At 32.3% G+C, this 21,670-nt stretch overlaps 2 protein-coding genes across 2 annotated transcripts; one reads left to right on the top strand and one right to left on the bottom strand.

Annotated features, from left to right (window-relative positions):
• Positions 1–4,253: 4,253 nt before the first annotated feature.
• On the top strand, positions 4,254–4,613 carry LOC121223209 (uncharacterized). Its single transcript, XM_041104333.1, has one exon. It carries the CDS (start codon positions 4,254–4,256, stop codon positions 4,611–4,613), a length of 360 nt encoding a protein of 119 aa, XP_040960267.1.
• Positions 4,614–7,626: 3,013 nt separating this feature from the next.
• On the bottom strand, positions 7,627–9,640 carry LOC107955781 (probable LRR receptor-like serine/threonine-protein kinase RKF3). The gene has a single exon (XM_041104633.1). The coding sequence runs from the start codon at positions 8,918–8,920 to the stop codon at positions 7,901–7,903; it is 1,020 nt and encodes a 339-aa protein (XP_040960567.1). The 5' UTR covers positions 8,921–9,640; the 3' UTR covers positions 7,627–7,900.
• Positions 9,641–21,670: the final 12,030 nt, after the last annotated feature.

Genomic DNA, 21,670 nt, shown 5'->3' with positions numbered 1-21,670 from the left:
GGAATACGATCGTTTACGATACTATTTACACATACGGTATTGCTCATCCACGACACTATTCACGTCGACGGTACTGTTCACATATACAGTAGTTGGGATTGATGAGAAAAATGACAGAGGCATCGTCATCAGCAAAAACTACTATGACTAATGCAAAATTTGAAATAGAGAAATTTGATGGTACCAATAATTTTGGTATGTGGCAATGTGAGATCATGGATGTCTTATGTCAGCAAGACCTAGATATAGCTCTTGAAGAAAAACCTGACAAGATGGATGATAAGAAGTGGGCCAAGATCAATAGATAGGCATGTGGTACAATCCGTCTATGTTTGGCCAAAGAGCAGAAGTACTCTGTCATGAAGGAGACATTAGCGAAGAAGTTGTGGGATACACTGGAAGAAAAGTTTCTAACGAAAAGTCTTGAAAATAGGCTTTATATGAAAAAAAACTTTATCGATTCACGTTTGCACTTGGTATGTCGATGAATATAATCATCTTACCACCACATTGTTTCATGAGAAGGATACGATCACATTTGATGCAGTCTATAGTGCATTGTATAGATCTGAGACTCGAAAGAAAGATAAAAGAGATTACAGAGATACAGCTGCAGAAGTCTTAATAGTAAGAGGACATTCGCATAGCAACAAACCTGGTAGAAGGAGTAAGTCCAAAGGGAGACCTGCCAAAGATGAATATGCTTTTTGTAGTGAGAAAAGGCATTGGAAAAAGAATTGTCCTAAGTTAAAAAAGGGCAAGGCTATTTCTGATGCATGTGTAGCGGAGCATGATGAGGAGTCAGACTTTAGCTTGGTTGGCATGGTAATGGCATGTCAAACAGATGAGTGGATTTTAGATTCGGGATGTATTTACCATATGTGTCCTAATAAGGACTGGTTTTCTAGTCTTAAAGAACTAGAAGGTGGACTTGTTTTTATGGGCAATAACAGTGCTTGTAAGACAATGGGAGTAGGTACAATCCAATTGAAGAATCACGATGGCTCAATCCAAGTCTTGACAGATGTTTGCTATGTACCTAGCTTAAAGAAAAATCTCATCTCATTAGGGGTCCTAGAATCTAAATGGCTCACAATCACTTTGAGAGATGGATTACTAAAGGTAGTAGCTAGGGTATTAATGGTGATGAAAAGAACAAGAAGAAATAACCTGTACAATTTAAATAGAAGTACAGTTATTGGATCAACATCAATAGCTTCTACGAAAGATACAGATTCAAAGGTTAACAGGTTATGGCATATGCGATTGAGACATGCTGGTGAAAAAGCTTTGCAGAATTCGGTGAAGCAAGGCTTGTTGAAAGGTGAAAATTCTTCCAAATTGGAATTCTGTGAACACTGTGTTCTAGGCAAGCAGACGAGGGTAAATTTTGGTTCAGCAATTCACAATACGAAATGAATTCTGGACTACGTTCACAGTGATGTGTGGGGACCTACCAAAGTGGTTTCTTTGGGAGGTATGCATTATTTTGTTACTTTTGTCGATGATTATTTAAGAAAAGTATGGGTGTATCTAATGAAAAGAAAAAAGTGAAGTTTTGAATGCATTTCTGAAATGGAAGAAGATGGTGGAGACTCAGACTGGTCGAAAGGTCAAACGACTTCGATCAAACAATGGTACTGAGTACAAGAATGATTCATTTCTACAAGTATGTTAAGATGAAGGCATTATGTGACACTTCACTGTTCGGGATACACCACAACAGAATGGGGTGGTAGAACGTATGAATAAGACTATACTGGAGAAAGTTCGATGTATGTTGTCCAATGCTGGATTGGGTAAGGAATTTTGGGCTAAGGCAGTTACATATGCATGACATCGAATTAACCGATTGCCATCAGCTGTAATAAATGGAAAAACTCCTATAGAGATGTGGACTAGTAAACCTGCTACTGATTATGATTCTTTACATGTTTTTAGTTCCACTGCATATTATCATGTAAAAAAATCTAAGTTAGACACAAGAGCAAAGAAAGCATTATTCGTAGGACTTGGGAGTTGGTGACACAGCCCAAAGGAAAGAAGGCAATTGGATGCAAATGGGTATATGCAAAGATGGAAAGATTTCCTAGTAAAAATAAAATTCGATACAAGGCTAGATTGGTAGCAAAGGGTTACACTCAGAAAGAAAGAATAGACTACAATGAAGTGTTTTCTCCAGTTGTGAAGCATTCATCTATTCGGATTTTGCTAGCCTTAGTTGTGCAATATGATCTTAAACTAGTTCAGCTCTATTTGAAGACCGCGTTTTTACACTGTGATTTGGAAGAGGAAATCTATATGACTTAGCCAGATGAATTTAAGGTTGCTGATAAAGAAAATGGGTTTGCAAACTGACAAAGTCACTTTATGGATTGAAACAATCTCCGAGACAGTGGTACAAGCGATTTGATCAGTTCATGAAAAGGCAAAGGTACACAAGAAGTAAATTTGATCATTGCATGTATTTCCAGAAGCTACAAGAAGGAATTTTCATATATTTGCTCTTATATGTTGATGATATGTTGATAGCATTTAAGAGCAAAGTTGAAATTGAGAGATTGAAGACTCAACTCAACCTTGAGTTTGAGATGAAATATTTAGGTGAAGCTAAAAAGATTCTTGGCATGGAAATATGTAGAGATAGAGCTCATGGCAGAGTTAGCTTGTCTCAGAAGCAATATTTGAAAAAGGTACTAAGGAGTTTGGCATGAACGAGCAGACAAAACTTGTAAGTACCCCGTTGGCTTCTCATTTCAAGCTTTCTGCACAACTATCTCCTTCGACGAATACGGAACAAGAATACATGTTACAAGTTCCGTATTCTAATACAATAGGTAGCTTGATGTATGCAATGGTGTGTACAATACCCGACATTTCACAAGCAGTTAGTATAGTGAGCAGGTATATGCATAATCTTAGAAAAGGACATTGCAAGCTGTGAAATGGATTCTATGGTATATTCAGAAGACCATGGATGTTGGATTACTGTTCAAGCAGGATACTACACTTGGTAAATGTGTTATTGGGTACGTTGATTCTGACTATACCGGTGATTTGGACAAACGAATATCAACCACCGGTTATGTGTTTACACTTGCTGAAAGACCAATAAGTTGGAAGTCTACACTATAGTCTACAGTTGCGTTGTCATCCACAAAAGTCGAATACATGGCTATAACAGAGGCTGTAAAGGAAGCTATTTGGTTACAAGGTATGGTTAAAACCTTGGGATTGGTTCAGAAGCATATTAACGTGTATTGTGATAGTCAAAGTACTATTCATTTAGCAAAGAATCAAGTCTATCATGCACGTACAAAGCATATCGACGTACGATTCCATTTTGTATAGAAAATTATTGATGAGGGGAAAATTCATCTTCAGAAGATTAAGACTGCAGATAATACCGCAGATATGATGACCAAGGTGGTGACAACAACCAAGTTCGAACATTGTTTGAACTTTATCAATATCTTGCAAGTTTAATAGTTGAAGAAGGCACTATCAAGTATTGTTGTCAAAGGTAGAAAGAATTGTGTGAAGATAAGATTATCCTAATCAAATCTTTAAGGTGGAGATTATTGACAATCATCCATATCAAAGATATGGGTATCAAAATGTTGGCACTGGAAAGAATTGTGTGAAGATAAGATTATCCTAATCAAATCTTTAAGTGGGATTGAAATTTGGTATGAGATATTTGTAATTTTTTTGTCCCTAATTGTATAGTGACTTTGCAAGTTGATCCCTGAATCTTAACTATAAATAGGCCTAACCATTTCTCATTTTCATTCATCCCCTACATTTGTCATTCTCTCCTTAAGGCATTGTTCTCTCTCTTTATTTGTAAATTTTCACTTGTATTTTGGAGTGAAATATATTTGGTAGTGCCCGAGGACGTAGGCAAAATTTGCTGAACCTCGTTAAAATTCTTGTGTTCTTTATTGTTTATTTTGCATATTTTGTGAGTGTGATTGCAGTGATTTATTGTGCAGTTAAATTACGATAGAGGGATATTTTGGCTAGGAAAGACCTGGTACTTAAGTGATCCTCGTGATCCACCTCTCTTTCCTGGGAATTGAACTTAGTGTGATTTTTCAGTACAATAATTTTACTCTTTTACACGCTTCCGCACAACAACAGTATGGCATTTTTTTGTGGACTGGGTCAGAATTGCAAAGTGCATGATTACAAAAACTCGGAATATTCTACATATTGCACATGAAGCAACTAATATCGTCAAGCAATAAAAAATGCAAATGTTGACCACTAGATTTGAAACTTTGAGGATGCAAGATTCAAAGACCATAGGTGAATTCTACATAAAAATCTGTGATCTGTCAAATCAAGCATTTGCCCTAGGGGAAGAATACTCCAATACCAAGCTAGTCAGGAAGGATCTAAGATCTCTTCCTGAGAGATTCTCTACTAAGGTTACTACTATAGAGAAAGCTAAAGACCTTGAAAGCCTGACAATTGATGAATTCATTAGTTCTCTACAGATCTTTGAAATGAATCTTAATGAGGCCAAATGCAACAGGACAGAGGGAGAAAATATTACCCTTCAAGTGGGAGAAGAAGTACCAACTTCCCACACCACTGCAATCAAATAACTTCAGGAGTAGATCACATTACTCAGAGAACTTCAACAAAGCTTTTAAGAAGCAATCAAGGAAGACAAAGAATTTTGAATCCAACACGAATGTTCCAAGAAAACTAACAAGATTATGTTAGGAAAATGGGAGTCGGTATGTGATGTGAATACTCAACTGTTAAAAAGAAAATGGTCACTTGCAAGAGGAGAAGACAATACTAGTCAAGCATATCGAAGCTTAAGAGTCACTTCTTACTATAGAGCTTGACAATCTAGTGAAAACCTAGAAGGATTTGCTGCATCCAAGCTTATGGTTTTTTTATAGTTTCAAGGCAAGAAAAAAATTAATGCAATTTTATAGTCTCAATAGGAAAAAAAGTTGTATATAGAAAAAAAATAATTTCTCCCCCTCTATCCATTATCACATTTCTTAAAGTGCATTAATTAATTTTTAATTCCCATATACAATTTTTTTCCCTTAAAAAATTAATTAATAGCCTTAAATGTTGTTTAAGATTTTTAAATTCAATAAAAAAATTGTAAGCATTTAAAGATAATAATGCAATGATATTATATATGGTTAAAACACATTAACAAAATATTAACCATAATTCCTATTTGATAAGGAATATTTATATTTGATAAGGAATTTAACATAATTATAGTAACATATATATATATATATGAATATTTGGTTCTTGATTCTTGATGACAATCAATATGAATTGGAACTTTGCATCAATCTATATCATTATCATTCATTAATATGGAAACATAAACAGAAATTATGGTTATTAATTTGATAATATCTTTAATTATTATTTTTAAATAGTATGATTTGAAATCTTCTAACTAATGTATTATAAATTTTTTATTGAATTTAAAATTTTAAACAATATTCTTTTTAAGGCTTAACTTTTTTAAGGGGAAAAAATTGTATATGGGGATTAAAAATTAATTAATGTAGTTTAAGAAATGTGATGATGGAGAGAGGGGGAATTTTTTTCCTATTGAAACTATAAATTTATATTAATTTTTTCTTTCCTTAAAATCATAAAGAAAAACCATTAATTAGATTTATTAATGTAATTCTATAAATATTTTTTTCTCTTCTCTCGTTTTCTTCGACTGTCGAATTTTTTTCCATCATCTTTTTCTCTTGTTTCCTTTAGCTACTAAAGTACTATAATAAGTAAACTAAACCGAAAAGCATTTTACTTAACATGGGTGTCAGTCACCATAGTGCCAACACTAAAATATGCTGGAGAAAATTTTTTAATTTTTTTCTAGGCAGTGTCAGCCACCTAGACACCAACACCTAACAAAAAAAATTAGATTGGAGAATATCTGTATTTTATAAAATACGTGTGGAAAAATACATATGAGTGTGGGTCATTACAGTGTTAACACCAAATTTTTTTCTAAACCCCCATGCAATCAACAATTAATGATAGGGGATGATTGAGTTGGGTGTTGACCATCGAGGTGCCGACATCGCCCGACATCATTCATTTCAGATTATTCTCATCATTGTTTTTGAAGTTAGGTCATTCTTGTAAATATTTAATTTTTTTAGGTTAATTAGGTAAAAAAGCTAGCAATTAATAAAAATAAAAGTATTAAAATTATTTAAAACTATTAAGAATTTTTTTATAATTTCTTATAATTTCTAATAATTTTCAAATAACTTTTTATATTTTTTTATAATTATTTTTAAAGCTACCTCCAAAATGTACTTGAATAAATGATTGTCCGGACTTACGGTAGTTTTTAAACAACTTTTATTAATTTCTAATAATTTTAATATTTTTTAAATATTTTTAATAAATCTCTATAATTCTATACTATTATAATAATGATTAAAAAAAGCAAGTTTTGAAGAAACCTGCACAAATTGTTTTATTATTTTTAAATAATATTTATTTATTTTTTGAAAATTTTTAAAGATCTGTTGATGTATGATTTTGCCACACATGATTAAAAGTTAAACTTCATCAACATTATGGAAGAACTTAATTGATTAACATTTCAATTTTAAGGGTTCACCGAAAATTTTTTATGACTACTTAATTGATTTTTTAATATGGGTTTTTTTTTTAACCCTTAAGCGTTCAAATTATGTTATGGAGCAATATAATGTAGCTTTAAAAAATCCCAATTGTGTCTATATGGGTGTCTCAAGGTTTTAATTTTTTAAGGAGGTTTATTACAAAGAAAAATAATCGACAAATTTTATGTTTATTATCGATAAGTCTTCCAGTATTTATAACCAATTTTTTAAAGAATACAAAAAGTCCTTTGCATTAATCATCAATTTATTAATTAAAATTAATAATTTTTCTTCAGTTAGATACAAGTTTATATAGATTTATTGAATTTTAATTACATTTTTTTAATTTTGGTAAATAGGCTTCTCTGGTTTTTCTCTCAATTTTAATATTGAGCAATTTGGTCTTTATAAAAAAAATGATCAAGTCAATTTCAAAAGTGGACAACTAAGGACTATTAATCACAACGATAATGTTTTTCGTCAATTGTACTTTTTTTATTGGTATAATAAAAAAATTTACCCCTCAAAATTTACACATTCTGTCAATTTGATCTTGAATTAATAAATTTAGCCCATAAAATTTACGCATTTTTTTTAATTTGGTCATGATTTAACAAATTTAGCTCGCAATATTTACACAGAATATATAAACATCAAGGACTAAACTTGTTATTATACCAATCAAAATCATGTACAATAGATAAAAAAAACATTAATGTTATAATTAATTATCCTTAGTTGCTCACTTTTGAAATCGACAAGTACTAAATTGATCTATTTTTTTTAAAGTGGCTAACTTACTCAATATTAAAATTGATAGGGACCAGAAAAATATTTTCTCTTTTAATTTCAAAATCTCAAATTTATTTTTATTGGATTACAGGATTATGAAAGAAACTTCAAGGAAAGATCCATTCATTTTCCTTTCCTAATATATATTTGTAGTTGACATGGCCAGCTGACCATTTCTCATGTTGAATGCTTTGAATTAGGAGAACTTGTAAGAAAGTAGATACAAGGGACAATGACTGCCCAGAAAGGGATATCAAGAAAAAAAAACAAGATGACAAAGCCAGAAAACTTCAACAATCAAACATGGAAGACAATTAGTTTTTAACTGTCGTGATTTTCTAAAAGAGAAGATTGAATCATTACTCGTTACAGTTACATGGATGTTTATCATCAGCGCAGGCGCTTGACATGCTGCGCGACGATCTGAAGTTGGCTGATTTCTGTTGGAAAGGAAGTTTCGGAATTCAGTGAACTGGAATATCGGTTTCCAATATTCTCACAATCTGGTCCATTGTTGGCCTAGCGTATAACTGTGAATGACAAGAAAGAATTGCTAACAAAACATATTTCTCCATTACTTCTGGAGGGCCTAATTCCAGCACATTCTCGTCAATAACATCGAATAGTCTGCCTTCTTCGACCAATGACCAAGCCCAGTCAGTCAAAAGCAATGTATGATGATCATTAATGGAAATAACTGCTTGCTTACTGCTTAAAAGCTCAAGCAGGACAACCCCGAAGCCGTAAACATCACTTCTCTCGGTTAGTTGCCCGTATAAAGCGTACTCCGGGGCTACGTACCCTAGAGTTCCAGCTACCCTGGTGCTCATATGAGAGAAGTCATCAGGAGTGAACTTTGCAAGGCCAAAATCTGCCAGTTTTGGCTCAAACGTATCATCTAAAAGTATGTTACTAGCCTTAACATCTCTATGTATGATAGCAGGCTGTGCACCATAATGGAGGTATGCCAGCCCACGTGCCACTCCAATGGCAATTTTCTGACGAATAGGCCAACTAAGCTTGGTAACTTCTGATCCGAAAAGATGGTCGTATAAGCTTCCGTTTTGCATCAAATCACACACGATTATTCTCTGGTGACCTTCCATAGGAACCGTGGCAGTGCAATAGCCTCTGAAAGGAACAAGATTGACATGATTAATACTAGCAATAACCTCCACTTCATGTGCAAAAGTTGCGTCCCCTGCAGCAGAGCAGTTCTTGAACCTTTTCAATGCAACTTCGGATCCATCTTCTAATATACCTTTATAAACATTCCCATATCCTCCTTTCCCTATAATATTCTCCCTTGAGAAATTCTTTGTAGCCTTTTTGATTTCTTCAAATGTGAACATGACCAAACTGCTATCTCCACTTATCGTTTCTATTCCAAAACCCGCACCTGTCTCATTCAGGGCGACACTATTATGTCTTCTCTTCCATTTCTGTTTTCTTCTCCAACTAAACCAGATCACCATAACTGTCATGATCAAGCCAAGAGCAGCGCCTATAGGGGTGGCACAAAGAATAGCTTTCTTCTTCCAGTTGTTTGCATTAGTTGAGGTATAATCAAGGGAGAACAAGCACTTTGCAGTGCCTGAATCAGCCGGTCCCTCGCGATTAGCCAATGCCCCGGCTTATATGAAGGGGTACCCTGAACAATCTGATGCATTCTCGATGAAGTATGATTGATAAATGCTATATAAGGTACCCTGGCATGGTGTGCATGAAGAATCCTCATCTAAAGAACGGTTGCAAAGATGGTTAACTTCTTGCAACTCCGGTTTCGAAATAAGACCTTCGAATTGGAATCGAGTTGTGATGTTGTTGCAACTTTTTGATAGCAAAGTGGCATCGAAGGCACAAGTGGAACGAATATCCAACCAGGGTACTAATTCATTGACTAACTTCTGATACACATCCAAACAAACCTCAGAGGGAATGGGAGAAAGGGAAAAGTTTCCGGTGACTCGAAGATAGTTGGACCGAACCAAACGAATACCTTGAAGGAGGGTTTGACACTTTCTTGGAACATCTAGAAATGAAGGTCTCCTAGGACTATCAAAAATGAATTTCCTGACAACAGTGAAATCCAATGGACAAATGGAATCAGCCAGGTTTCTGTGTGGGATTTCATGATCACCGGTAACTAAAGAGATAGGAGAAGAAAAACATAAGCTGAGAGCGAGGAGAATGAAGTGAAAGGCTGGCATTTCAGTGTTGAAACATTGAAATGCTTTCCATTAGATTGATTATAAAAGTGATGGGAAACTTTGAATACCATGTTTCATAATCTGATGGAAATCATATAATCGATACTTGAAACTGATGTTTCATCAGAGGCTGTTAGTATTAATTTAGATTAAATAATCATATGGTCATGCTTCCTCCAAACAAACTAATTAATTCTCAAAGTCAAATGACTGACTGGTTCCAATTGCTTTTCAAGCTTAATAATATAATCAACCAGTTACCTCATATATAAAGAGTATCATATATTTAAAAGATTGTTTCTTTTTGAGTTTGAAAAATGTTGCATTTTCCATAATTAGCCATCCAATTACTCACTAAATTGCTTGGTCAACATTCCTTCATAAGAACCATTCTCTACTTCTTTGCTCTTCTGGATTTCATACCACAAAATTTAGTTACTTATACATTTTATATCTATATATAACTTATTTAACCATCATATTATACCACTTTACTTATACAATTTATATCTATATATAATTCCTTTTTCATATGCTGACGTCCTTGAATAAGTGTACTCTGTAAAATAAAACTACTGTCGTCATTTTCATAACAACGATATATTTTTCCAACAACAAAGAGGTACAAAATTATTAATTATTTTTATACATTTTTTCCAAACCATATATCTAAAACATATATCTATTGTTGTTTATAATTATTTTTCCCTATACCATTTTTCAGAAGTAAATTTTCCTCACCGTTTTAAGGAATAACCAATATTTAGGTAGGGTCAACGTTTAATCGAATCGAGTGAAAAAATTTCGAGTTAATTGAATTCACAAGTCCTATTTTATCATATTAACTCAATTTAATTTTTTTTCGAATCAAGTTTCGAGTCGAGTCGAATCGAGTGAAATTATTCGAGTTAAATTAAAAAAAATTGAACATGTCAAATAAAAATATTTTTACATTATAACTAATTCTATGTTATAGCACATAAATTTGAAACCATATATATTTGAAAAAAAATTCAAAGCAAAATAATAATAATAATAATAATAATAAGATACTTGAGTATGATAAATTTGAATCATTAATTAGGTCCCAAAATTATTATTTTAGAAAAATTTTAAAAGTTTTAACTTCTTTTTATATATTTTTTAGAATTTTTATACTTTTTTAAAAAATATAAAATTTGAAATTTTTATAAATATTTTGAATTTTGGATATTATTTTGAATTTTGTTGTAATTTTTGTTGATAGAGAGGCAAATTTGCTTATTTTCAAAATTGATATGGACCAAAAGGGTATTTACACCAATCTGTTATTCGAATTTTTTGAAATGTGAAATTCAACTCGACTCGAACTAAAACTCGAATCGAGTTATTCGAGTTGACTCGAATAATTCTAATAACTCAATTCAATTGACTCAAAATTTAAACTTTTTCGATTTTTTTAAATCAAATCGAATTTTGCTAACCTATATTTAGGTATTACCTACTACTCATATACAACTCATAATATTTTTATTACCTTCGAATTTTAACTCCTATTACGATTAATTTAATTTATTTCATTACATCTGTTTTGTAGATACTTTCTATATCATCACTAATTTTATCAATAATAATCGTATTTTCCTTTAATTTTTTATATTTTATAATGTATTACATTGCCTGATTGTAACAGGATTATGGGTTGGCTGAAAATAAAAATCATCACCAAAATGTAAAAAAAAAATGAAAATTAAGTATGTAGCAATTAAAAAATAGTAAAAAAAAATCAAGGGGATTTTTTCTTATTCTAACAATGCATGGTATGTTGATTCAGCCTTATTTTGACTGGTATAAGTATTACTGTCAATTTAGAAAGATATGGGTTTCAGTGCATTGAAATACATTATCCTCCTATTTATGAGTAGGGTGGGCATATAAGTAGTTTTAGGTATTATATTAGAAATAACAGATATGATCAGAATTTATAAGGAAATAGATTAAAAAAATGCATGGGTATCCTTTCAAAAAAAAATAGTGCATGGGTAAATAACAAGTAAAGCCCTCCACGTTCTATTGTTTTTAGCGGAAGATGCCGCATTTTACAAATTTCATCATTAGTCCTCTTCCCTCTCTATTTTTATTAAATTGAAATTAATGCATAATTTTGTTTACGTATTTCATCCCTTTTTATTTACATTTCTTTTAAAAATGGCTTTTTTACATGCACACGTTGCTTGATTCACATATCTTTAGCAAATCTAAACCGATGTTTAAAAAATTAAACTAATCATTCAACTTTAAATTTATCTTTTTGTAGTAATTATTTTTGTATTTTTAAGATGATATTAAATAAAACACTTTTAATTTTTCTTATTGGTAGTAAAAAAAACCATTTCTTAATGCTTACTTTCTTTTTTCTGGAATTCAATCTTCTTACTCTTATTTTAGGAATTTAATCTCTTTCCATTTAATATTTTAAAATGTAGATTCAATTTTAAACGCATTTAAAACTTTTATTTGCGAGCACATTTATTTTAAAAAATTTAGCCCTTTTGTTCATTTGCAGTTTAATATAAACATGACTTTCTCAATTTATTTATTATTTCAAAAGGTATTGTGAATTTCATTTGCCCATAAAATGCTTATATATTGCTTATTACAATTACGTTCAATAAAAACACTACATTATACAATTTAACCATTTTACACATCTCTAACTTGAAACATATCATAATATTCCCACAATCTTGGACTATTTTTTTTATTGCTTTTTCCAATTAAGCATGTTTGTTTATTAATTTCTATGTTTTATATGCATAACTTTATTAATCACTACATGCTTCTCCTCACACAATTTATACATTAACAATTTTTTTATAATATATTTATCGTGCTTCTTCAATGCTAATTTTATTAACAATTACTAAGTAGTTATTTAGGTTACTAAGTGGCTCTCGCACAACTTATCTTCCTCTACTTATTGTAGGGTCTTTGCCCATGTCTTGTCGATTTTCTTATCTATCCTTACCACTTTCATCATTTTTGGCAGATTCCACATGATTCGTTTTCCATACATATGTTTTCTCTTAACTCTTTTTCCACCTATGTGGTTTCTCATACTTAACACGTTGTCATTATATCCCTCACTTGAGGTCTCAGCGAACTTTCGCATCTGTTACCTTGAAGACTTTATGGGTTGTCGTAGCCGAGCTATGGCCTTACACCCTTCTTACCTCATTTCCCTTGTCCTTTTGGACTTACCCCATATTTACTGTCCCAACGAACTTTCTCTTTTATGTTTACTGTCTCAGCAGACTAACTCTATTCTATGTTTACTATCCCAGCAGATTATCTATATTATGTGTTTATTGTCCCAACAGACTATCTATGTTCTGTGGATGCCATGGACTCTTTCATCTATGGTCTTACATCGATTCGCCATCCTGGTGTACTATCTTATAATGTCATGGAGTCTTTTATCCATGGTATTACTCATCATACCTGGTTGTCATAGCATCTTTTATCTATGGTCTTACACCGTATACCTTATACTTTGTACCATGCTGCAATGGTGGCTTCCATTCATGGTATTACGCTACATACCTTACACTAGACTGGCATAGCGTCTTTCATCTATGATTTTACGCTATATACCGTCGTCACGGTGTCACCCCGAAGGACTAGTAGATATCGTCGTCACGGTAAATACCTTTCCATAATTTTTATTTCCCGAATTCTCCTCTCATTACCTCCTTTACATCGCCTAACTTTGATGCTCAAACACCATAATGTTCCCTCCGCAAGGCTCAGAGCTTTGCCCAAGGCGGTATCTAACAAGATCACTCCTTATTTCCCTTTCTAACTTCATCAATCCCATTGAGGTTTTTCCCACAGTCATGCAATGCATGCACATATCATCATATTTTATGGATTATGCAAACATGAAATATTCAGACAGCGTAGATCATACAGTAGGTTTAAAGTCTGGAACTCGCCTAAAGCTTCATTGTCTCCATAACTTAGCCTTCTCGAACGTTATAGCTTTCGCTCTCCTGAAAGCTAAGTATTTCAACCAAAATCATAGGTTATACTCAATATTCTCAGTTTAACCCCATTTTTCCAAAAACATGCAGAACCCTTAAAATGGTTCTGAAGTCCATAACTTTATTCTACGTACATAAAAGGGTTATGAACCTTACCTGCTTGTTGGTTTCCTACTTTTCCATCTCCCACCTCATGAAGTCTGCTCCATGCAGAACCTTCCATGGTTATTCCTTTTCAAGTTATCGAAGAATGTGGAGAAGAGAAAATAAAACAAAGTCGAGAAGAAAATTATCTTTGGGAAGTGACCACCCGCACGCTTGCACATTAAAACAAACGACTTTGGAAAACTATTTTTTAAGAGCGATTCTAACTGCAAGTGTACAAGTCAGTTGTAATACTTATAGTGTCCGATGGAACACCGAAATATTCCAAGGGGTCGAACCTAAAGGAGATGGCGATTGAGTAATAATTAGTGTACACTCTAGAGTCTAAACGACTACTAGTACGATTTTATAGTACGATAAATCATAACAAGAAAATGTTACAAGGAAATTAAACATGCTACTCTAAAGACCAAATTGTAAATAGTACAAGATTATGAAATTAACTAATAAATAACGAACGGTGGTCGGTTGACTTTGATGTAGTTTGTCAATCTTTTAATAAGGGACTTAAATCGCTTAAATTACTAAAGTGGCTCAATTTTATCCCTCGATCTCAATTTTACCAATATGGACAAATTAGTTTGGTTTATCTCTCGATCTCACCGGATAATCCGGGACTAATGGATTGGTGCACAACAAGATTACCTCTTGGCCCCACTTGTCTAAATGTTCCCTTAGGGACATCAATATTAAGTTTTTAGGTTTATTCAAATCAATTCAATTTATTACGGTTTGATCATTCATCCAAAAATCAGCTCACCATATCTCTATCAACCAACTTCCTTAAAGGTTTAGCTACTCATACTGGAAATACAACTAACAACCATGGAAATGAAAAGCAAAGAAGTCATTAAAGTAAAGCTTAAAAAAAATATAAATTTGAGATTTTTTATGCAAGAAAGCTTAAAGAACATGAAACGAAAAGCATTCAACAAGAAAATTTAAAGCAATAAATATAAAAGTAACAAACTTTAATATATTTGAAATAAAGGAAACTAAAATACATCAAACTAAAGTTAAAAATGTCATTACAACCAATGTGCAATGACTAAAAGTGCAAATAAACCTAAGCTACAGTGATAACTAGCTTAACTAACTACAAGAACACTAAGAATAAGAAGAAAGTGCAATAAAATAAATCCTAAAACTAAAAAATGAGAAGAGAAAATATAAACCCTAAAAAAAGTTGTAGAAAAACTAAGAGAAACCCTAAAGAAACTAAGGCTAAAACTAAGTTAATGTGTGTATCCTCTCTCTCCTCAGCCAAAATTGACTGCTTTAGGTTGATGGATGATGAATTTTTGTTGCCAAAATTGCCCCTACATGTGATTGGTGCGTCGAATCTTGCAAACATACATTTTCATAGGAATCTAAGTTTTTATGCGAGCCATATCTGAATGCTTTGTGCAGTGATTAAGTGTAGTGTGAACCTATTGAAATAACTACATGTTCAAAGATATTGTTTCGTATAATCATATTCTTTAATGTTTTATGCATGCGAACCCTTGTATTTTGAGTAAGTGTAATTTCTGCTACTTTCTTAAAGATTAACTCTACATTTGTGTGCTATGTATAAGTGGTGCGTTGGAGGACAGGTTGGGAGTTAATGGAGAGTCACTTCGGTGGCTAATGAAGCTCGCCAAATTCGAGTCAAAACTTGCAGGTCGGATTTGGAGTGTTACAGACCTTACCTAATAATTGGATTGTTTCATATTCTTTTTGAATAAGTAAACTTCTTTCTTTTGTTTTTATAAGGCATTTAAAGTTTCAAAAGTTGTTTTCTTATAAACATTAGTTTGTTGGAACTCTTGGGAGAGTCCAATTATCAAATCTTTGGAAACATTTTCATAATGTTTTTCTTGTTCATTAACAATGTTATTTGAAGTTTTGTTAGACTCTTGGGATTGTTAGAGATAAAACTTGCTAAAGAATTGGTTCTCCTAAGGAAAGGAAACATCTTTTTGTTTTCGTATTTCCTATAATGGGGTTGTAACACCCATAACCCATACATGTCGCTGAATTAGGGTTACGATGTATTACCATACAATCCAGAACAATCAGTAACAGATAGCATTAAGTTACCTATTTAATTAAAAGAATTTCATAATAATTCAAATTGGAGTAATACGTATATTTATGGGCCTTAAAACGAGCCTACGAGGCCTTAAAATTAGTTTAGAAACAATTATGAACCAACTCGAAACAAATCAGAAAGTTCAGGGAAAAATTTAAAAATTTCAAAATAGAGGTCACACGGCCATGTGGCCAGACCATTTGACACAGCCCAGACCGTGTGGCTCCAGACATGGCCGTGTAGCCAACCGTGTGATGAATCGTGTACCCTCCGAAATAATTTCACATGGTCGTGTCACAGACCATGTACTAGCTCGTATAGAATTCAAAATACCCTCACATGACTGTGAAACAGCCCGTGTCCCAGACCGTGTGTACCCAAAAATGACCAAAATCATGCTATCTCATTTTTTTGCAATTGCATAGGAACCCAGACCAAGTCATACCAATCCAACACATATCTAGAAACATTTCATATATTCATTTACCTTATTACATGCCATATAAGCCAAGATGTTTACAAAATCGACCATAAAGAGTCCCCAGGATAGTGTGATTCTTCGAGTCAATCCGATTTCCCAACTACAAAATGCAATCTACAAAACAAACACAAAACAAGAGTAAGCTTACTTGAAGCTTAGTAAGTTCGTTAAATCGAACAATAATCTTACTAAATTTAAACATAAGAGATCAAATTATATGATTAAATAACTAAGTTCATGTCAATCACAGCTCACAGCAAGTGAGTATTGTGTGGTACATTAATTCATATTCCAAGTCGTCGTTTAGTAAGATATCAAGTCAACAATATCCAATACGAATCGTTACATCGGCACGAAGCTTGCCAGGCCTTAAGCCTGATAAACACTGGCACAAAGCCTGCTAGGCTCAAAGCTTGATAAGTCGCTAGCATGAAGCTTGTTAGGCTCAAAGCCCGATAAGTCACTGGCACGAGGCCTGCTAGGCTGAAGGCATAATACAATACACCAGCATAAAGCCTGCTAAGCCAAAGGCCCAATACAATACAACCGCCATAACAACTCAATTCTATTATATATTCCCGACAATCAGCATTCAACTTTATAATACTAAAGCTAAAAGAGTAAATCCAATAATAAAGAATAAAATATAACCATATATATATAATACGAACATTGAACTTACAGAACCAGTTTGTAGTAACGACTCAAGTATAGGGACTCTCCATCAGTAGGACATCCAAGACCAGCACCCGAAACTATATAACCCCTAATGACCTGTCCTTTGTGTTTCAAGTATTTACGAGGTTCATACGGGTCATATACCATGTCCATTTCAATTAACTTTCTTTACATTATACCATTGCGAGCACACATCTATATAGTTATTATTTATCAGACATAACATTGAATTAACTAATAATGCAATTTAGTTCAATTTACTAATTATCATATAATCATTTAAACGTTTCTTTGTTACATGAATTCAATTATATTCTTTCCTCACTTTCAATCATGACCCTCAATTATAATTTCATTTCAATTTGATTCAATTCCACAATTTAATATTTACTATACAATTTAAATACAATATACTTAAATTATTCAATAATTCACAGAACAGCAACTAAATCAATTACTTTATTGTGCACACTTATAAGACTGATTTGCAGTAACGGTTCAAAGTATCTCAATCAGTAATCGACTTTGTATCAATTCATTATTTCCATTTTCATTTACACACATAAATATAATCCAACATTATGTAATTAGGTTCATATAATATCTTTAAAAATGTACTAAAATTAAACCGAACGAACTTACCAAACTAATTGCAGCAATAATAAAAGTTAAGGGACTATTAAGTAATTTTCTCTTTTTCTTGATTATCAGCTCATCCTTGATCTAAATAATTATTTCATTCAATTATCAACTTCCAGCAACATAATTAACTATTTTATGCAATTAAGTCATTTTTGACATTTTTACAAAATTACCCCTGACATTTTACTTTTATGTAATTTAGTCCTTAAACTTAAAACTTATAATTTAACCAATTTTAATCAAATTTAAGTTCAGCCGAACTATATACTACCCCATTTCAACACATACTTGCTGTTATTTCACATCAAGTGCTTATAGTTTAATCACTTTAACATTTTAGTACTTTAATCTTAAAATTACTAAAAATTACATTACATAATAGTCTTATTTAACAACCAAACTCAATGATCTATCATCTATCATAAAATTCCAAGAAAGTTCATAACTCATCAATGGCATAATCCAAAACATTTGCAAGTTTTACAAATTAGTCCTCATGTTAGCTAAATCGAGCTAAAACGAGCTCAGAAACATAAAAATTACTGAAAACAGGCAAGGTTTACCTATCAAACGAGGAACCCTAAGCTTGGTCAAAAGCTTGCTCCTCTCCTCCCATGGCTATTCGGTTTTTGAAAGAAGAAAGTTAAAAAGATGATAGTTATTTTAGCTTTTATTTTATTTACATTATGTTTAATTATCAAATTACCATTTTACCCTTTCAATTTCCATTCGATTTTAACAATTTCAAGCCCATTACCGTCCACAATCATCACCTATAGTATACTTACCATTAAAGAAGGGTTTAATTACACAATTGGTCCTTCAGTTGTTTTAAATTATTAGTTAATTAAAATTTATTTCAATTTAACCTTAAACTAATTAGGACTAAATGAATAAATAACCCAAAAGTTAGTTGATTAATCATATTCACCACCGCTTGGACTTTTTGACCATGATTAAATTATCATTTTGATTCGTTTACTATTTTAAATCTATAGCAATTAACTTTTACCTCTTTTACAATTTAATCATTTTACCGTAATTAAGCAATAAATCATCAAAATTACCGAACCAAACTTCAATTCACATGTAATACGACTCTGTAAATATTTAATAAAAATATTTACGGCCTTAAATTATGGAAACAAGGTCCTAATACCTCGTTTTCAATAATCACTTGACTTTTGAACCGAAGCACTTATACTAACTTTTAATTCAGTTAGTTAAAATTCCTTAAATCAAATTTCAATATAAAAATTATTATTGACTCGTATAATTTAAATACTAATTACAAGAACTCACTCGTCAAATTTGTGGTCCCAAAACCACCGTTTTTGACACTATTGAAAAACGGGTTGCTATATGGGTTCTACAATCAGAATTTTTGGATTCCTAGAATTGCCTACAGGGATCCTTAACACACCTAACCCATGGCTAATTAGAATGTGTATCAATACTCAACAAAAATAATAATACATTAAGAAATACAGTTAAATCAAAACTCAGAAATATTTAAAACAAATTGAATATTTTCAAAACTTAGAATTACCTGTTCCTCATTGACTCTGATACCAAATAGTTTCGACGATCTGAGGATAGTTACTTAGTTACAAGGACTAAATTATAAAAGTGGTAAAAGTTAATCGCTATAGATTTTAAATTGCTAAAGGACTTATTTAGTAATAAGCAAGGGTTTTCAATGACAATTTGACCACGTTGGCTTATAGTGGATGATTGGGTGATGTTTTATGAGTATTCTAAAGGCCCAATTTTTCCCACCCCAAAACCAGAAATAAATAAACAGAAAAATAAAAAATAATAATAATCATAAAACCCAAGTCTAATTACAAAATATGTCAGTCCATTAACAAGGCCCAAAAGCTAAAAAATTTACAAACCTAATAACCCAAAGCCCAACAAGCCCATAACCTAAACTATTTTCAGAAACCCTAAAACCTTAAGTCCCACTTTGAGCCACTCCTCGTGCCACATCAGCATGCTCACCACCCAAGGCCTGACGCACCCCTGCCGTCGTTGCACCAAAATGGCAAAGTTACGCTTCCCATTGCCCTCTGTTGACCGCACACCGCTACCTACAAAGAGAAAACAAAAAGGACAAAAATAGTGGAAACAGTAACAAGAACAGTAAAAAAACACAAAAATAAAGTGTAATTTGGCTATAAAAGCCATTATCACAATGTAATGTTTACAGAGAAATTCAATACAAAAAAGAAAGCAATCAAAAAATAAAAATCAGATACAAAACATCGAGCAAAAAGGTGATTTATTTTGTTTATTTTTTATTCGAAAAATTAAAAATAAAAATAAAATAAAATTCATTACCTGTCTCTTCGTGTCGCACCACCGTCGGAGGTCTCCTCCATACACGAAAGCCATCGAACCCAATAGGGTATTATTCGGGCTTCATTAAAAGAGGGATAAGAGAGGGTGAAACGGCAAAAAAGGGCAGAGCCCGAATTTTTTTCGTTCTTTTTTATTTTTTTAGGTGTTTGCCTTAACATCCGAAATCTAGGGTTAAAAAGGGCCAAAAAGGTTTTCTTTTTGAGTCTCCGGCCACCGGAGGTGACGGTCACTGTCGTTGATGATCGATGGCCACAGTGACTGTACGACGGCACCCATGGCTGGAAGAGGGTCAGTTTCAGGGAAAAATAAGGGGGATTCAAGTTTTTTTTTTTAAAAAAAAAAACTAGTTCTAAAATATTTTTTTTGGAAATTTTTTAACATATATAGAAGTCGCTATATGACGTCGTTTGGGACAGGTTTCAAAGACCCCAAAACGAAGTCGTTTCGGTGCGCGACCCGAACACCTCAGGATCTGCGTGTTTTTTTACAACTGGGGTATAATTGCGACCCTAGTCCTTCCGCTTCTCAGACAACTTACAATGTAGTCTTTTTTACCTTTTCTATTTTTACCATTTACTTTTATTTAATTTTCATTTTGGTTCATGGGCCATTTTTGTGAACAGACATTTGAAAAAGTGTCGTTTTGACGTTTAGTCTGATAACCCGACCCAAACTGCGCGAGATTCGCGTGTTTTGATATGGGTGGGGTCTATTTATTTCCCTGGTCCCTCCGTTTTTAATTGTCTTTAAATCAAGTCCTATTTCTTTTTCTTAATTTTTACCACGTAATTTTGATTTTGTTTCATTTTAGTCCCTCATTTAGGAATATTTTCCTATTCAGCCCCTGTTCTTCTTCACGTGTTACATTTTAGTCCTTATTAATTAATTTATTCATTTTTTACAATTTATGCTTTCTAATTTCATTTTAATTTTGACTTAGTCCTTTATTTGTTTAACTTCAACCTTTTACAAACCTTTTTATTTATTTACTTGTTTATTTATTACTTCTTTATTTTTTTACATATTTAAAAATTAGATTGTTTACATTTTTTATTGTGCATTTTTTGCTCATTTATTATTATTGTCGTTATTTTTTTCTTTTATCTTGTCCTTGTTATTTTATCATTTCTTTTATTATTCTCATGTCATTTATATTTACCTTCGTAATTAAACATATTTTATTTTTTTATTTTGAGTTATCTTATTTATTTTAATATCTAGTATGGTATTGTGATCTTTATTGCTACCAATCGAAATTATCATCATTATTATCATAGTTATATTGTTCATGATACATCATTATTGCTATTGCTACCATTATTTCATTTCTTATATTATATTTATAATATTATTTGAACTCGTATAGCAACTTCATTTTTACCTAAGCATTCCATTATACTTCCTTTTTATTTTATCCATCTCTATACTATGTTCGAATAAGTTAAACACATATTACTTTAAATGTTACATCCATTTTTACTCGTTGCATAAAAAAGAAAAATTTTAAAATCAATGCAATGTTCTGTATTTGGAGATTCGAGAAGTCACGCCCTAACTTACGGGGTTCGACTTTCTCTTTGAACCTAGATCACCGAACA

The sequence above is a fragment of the Gossypium hirsutum genome, chromosome D11, assembly GCF_007990345.1.
Source record: "Gossypium hirsutum isolate 1008001.06 chromosome D11, Gossypium_hirsutum_v2.1, whole genome shotgun sequence".
In the NCBI taxonomy this organism is placed as follows: Eukaryota; Viridiplantae; Streptophyta; class Magnoliopsida; order Malvales; family Malvaceae; genus Gossypium; species Gossypium hirsutum.
This window is presented reverse-complemented; position numbering and strand designations above follow the sequence as displayed.

What these genes read in the sequence shown, in the direction of transcription:
- LOC121223209 (XM_041104333.1), top strand. Translation starts at nt 4,254, where the DNA reads ATGCAAATGTTGACCACTAGATTTGAAACTTTGAGGATGCAAGATTCA.
- LOC107955781 (XM_041104633.1), bottom strand. Translation starts at nt 8,920, where the DNA reads ATGACAGTTATGGTGATCTGGTTTAGTTGGAGAAGAAAACAGAAATGG.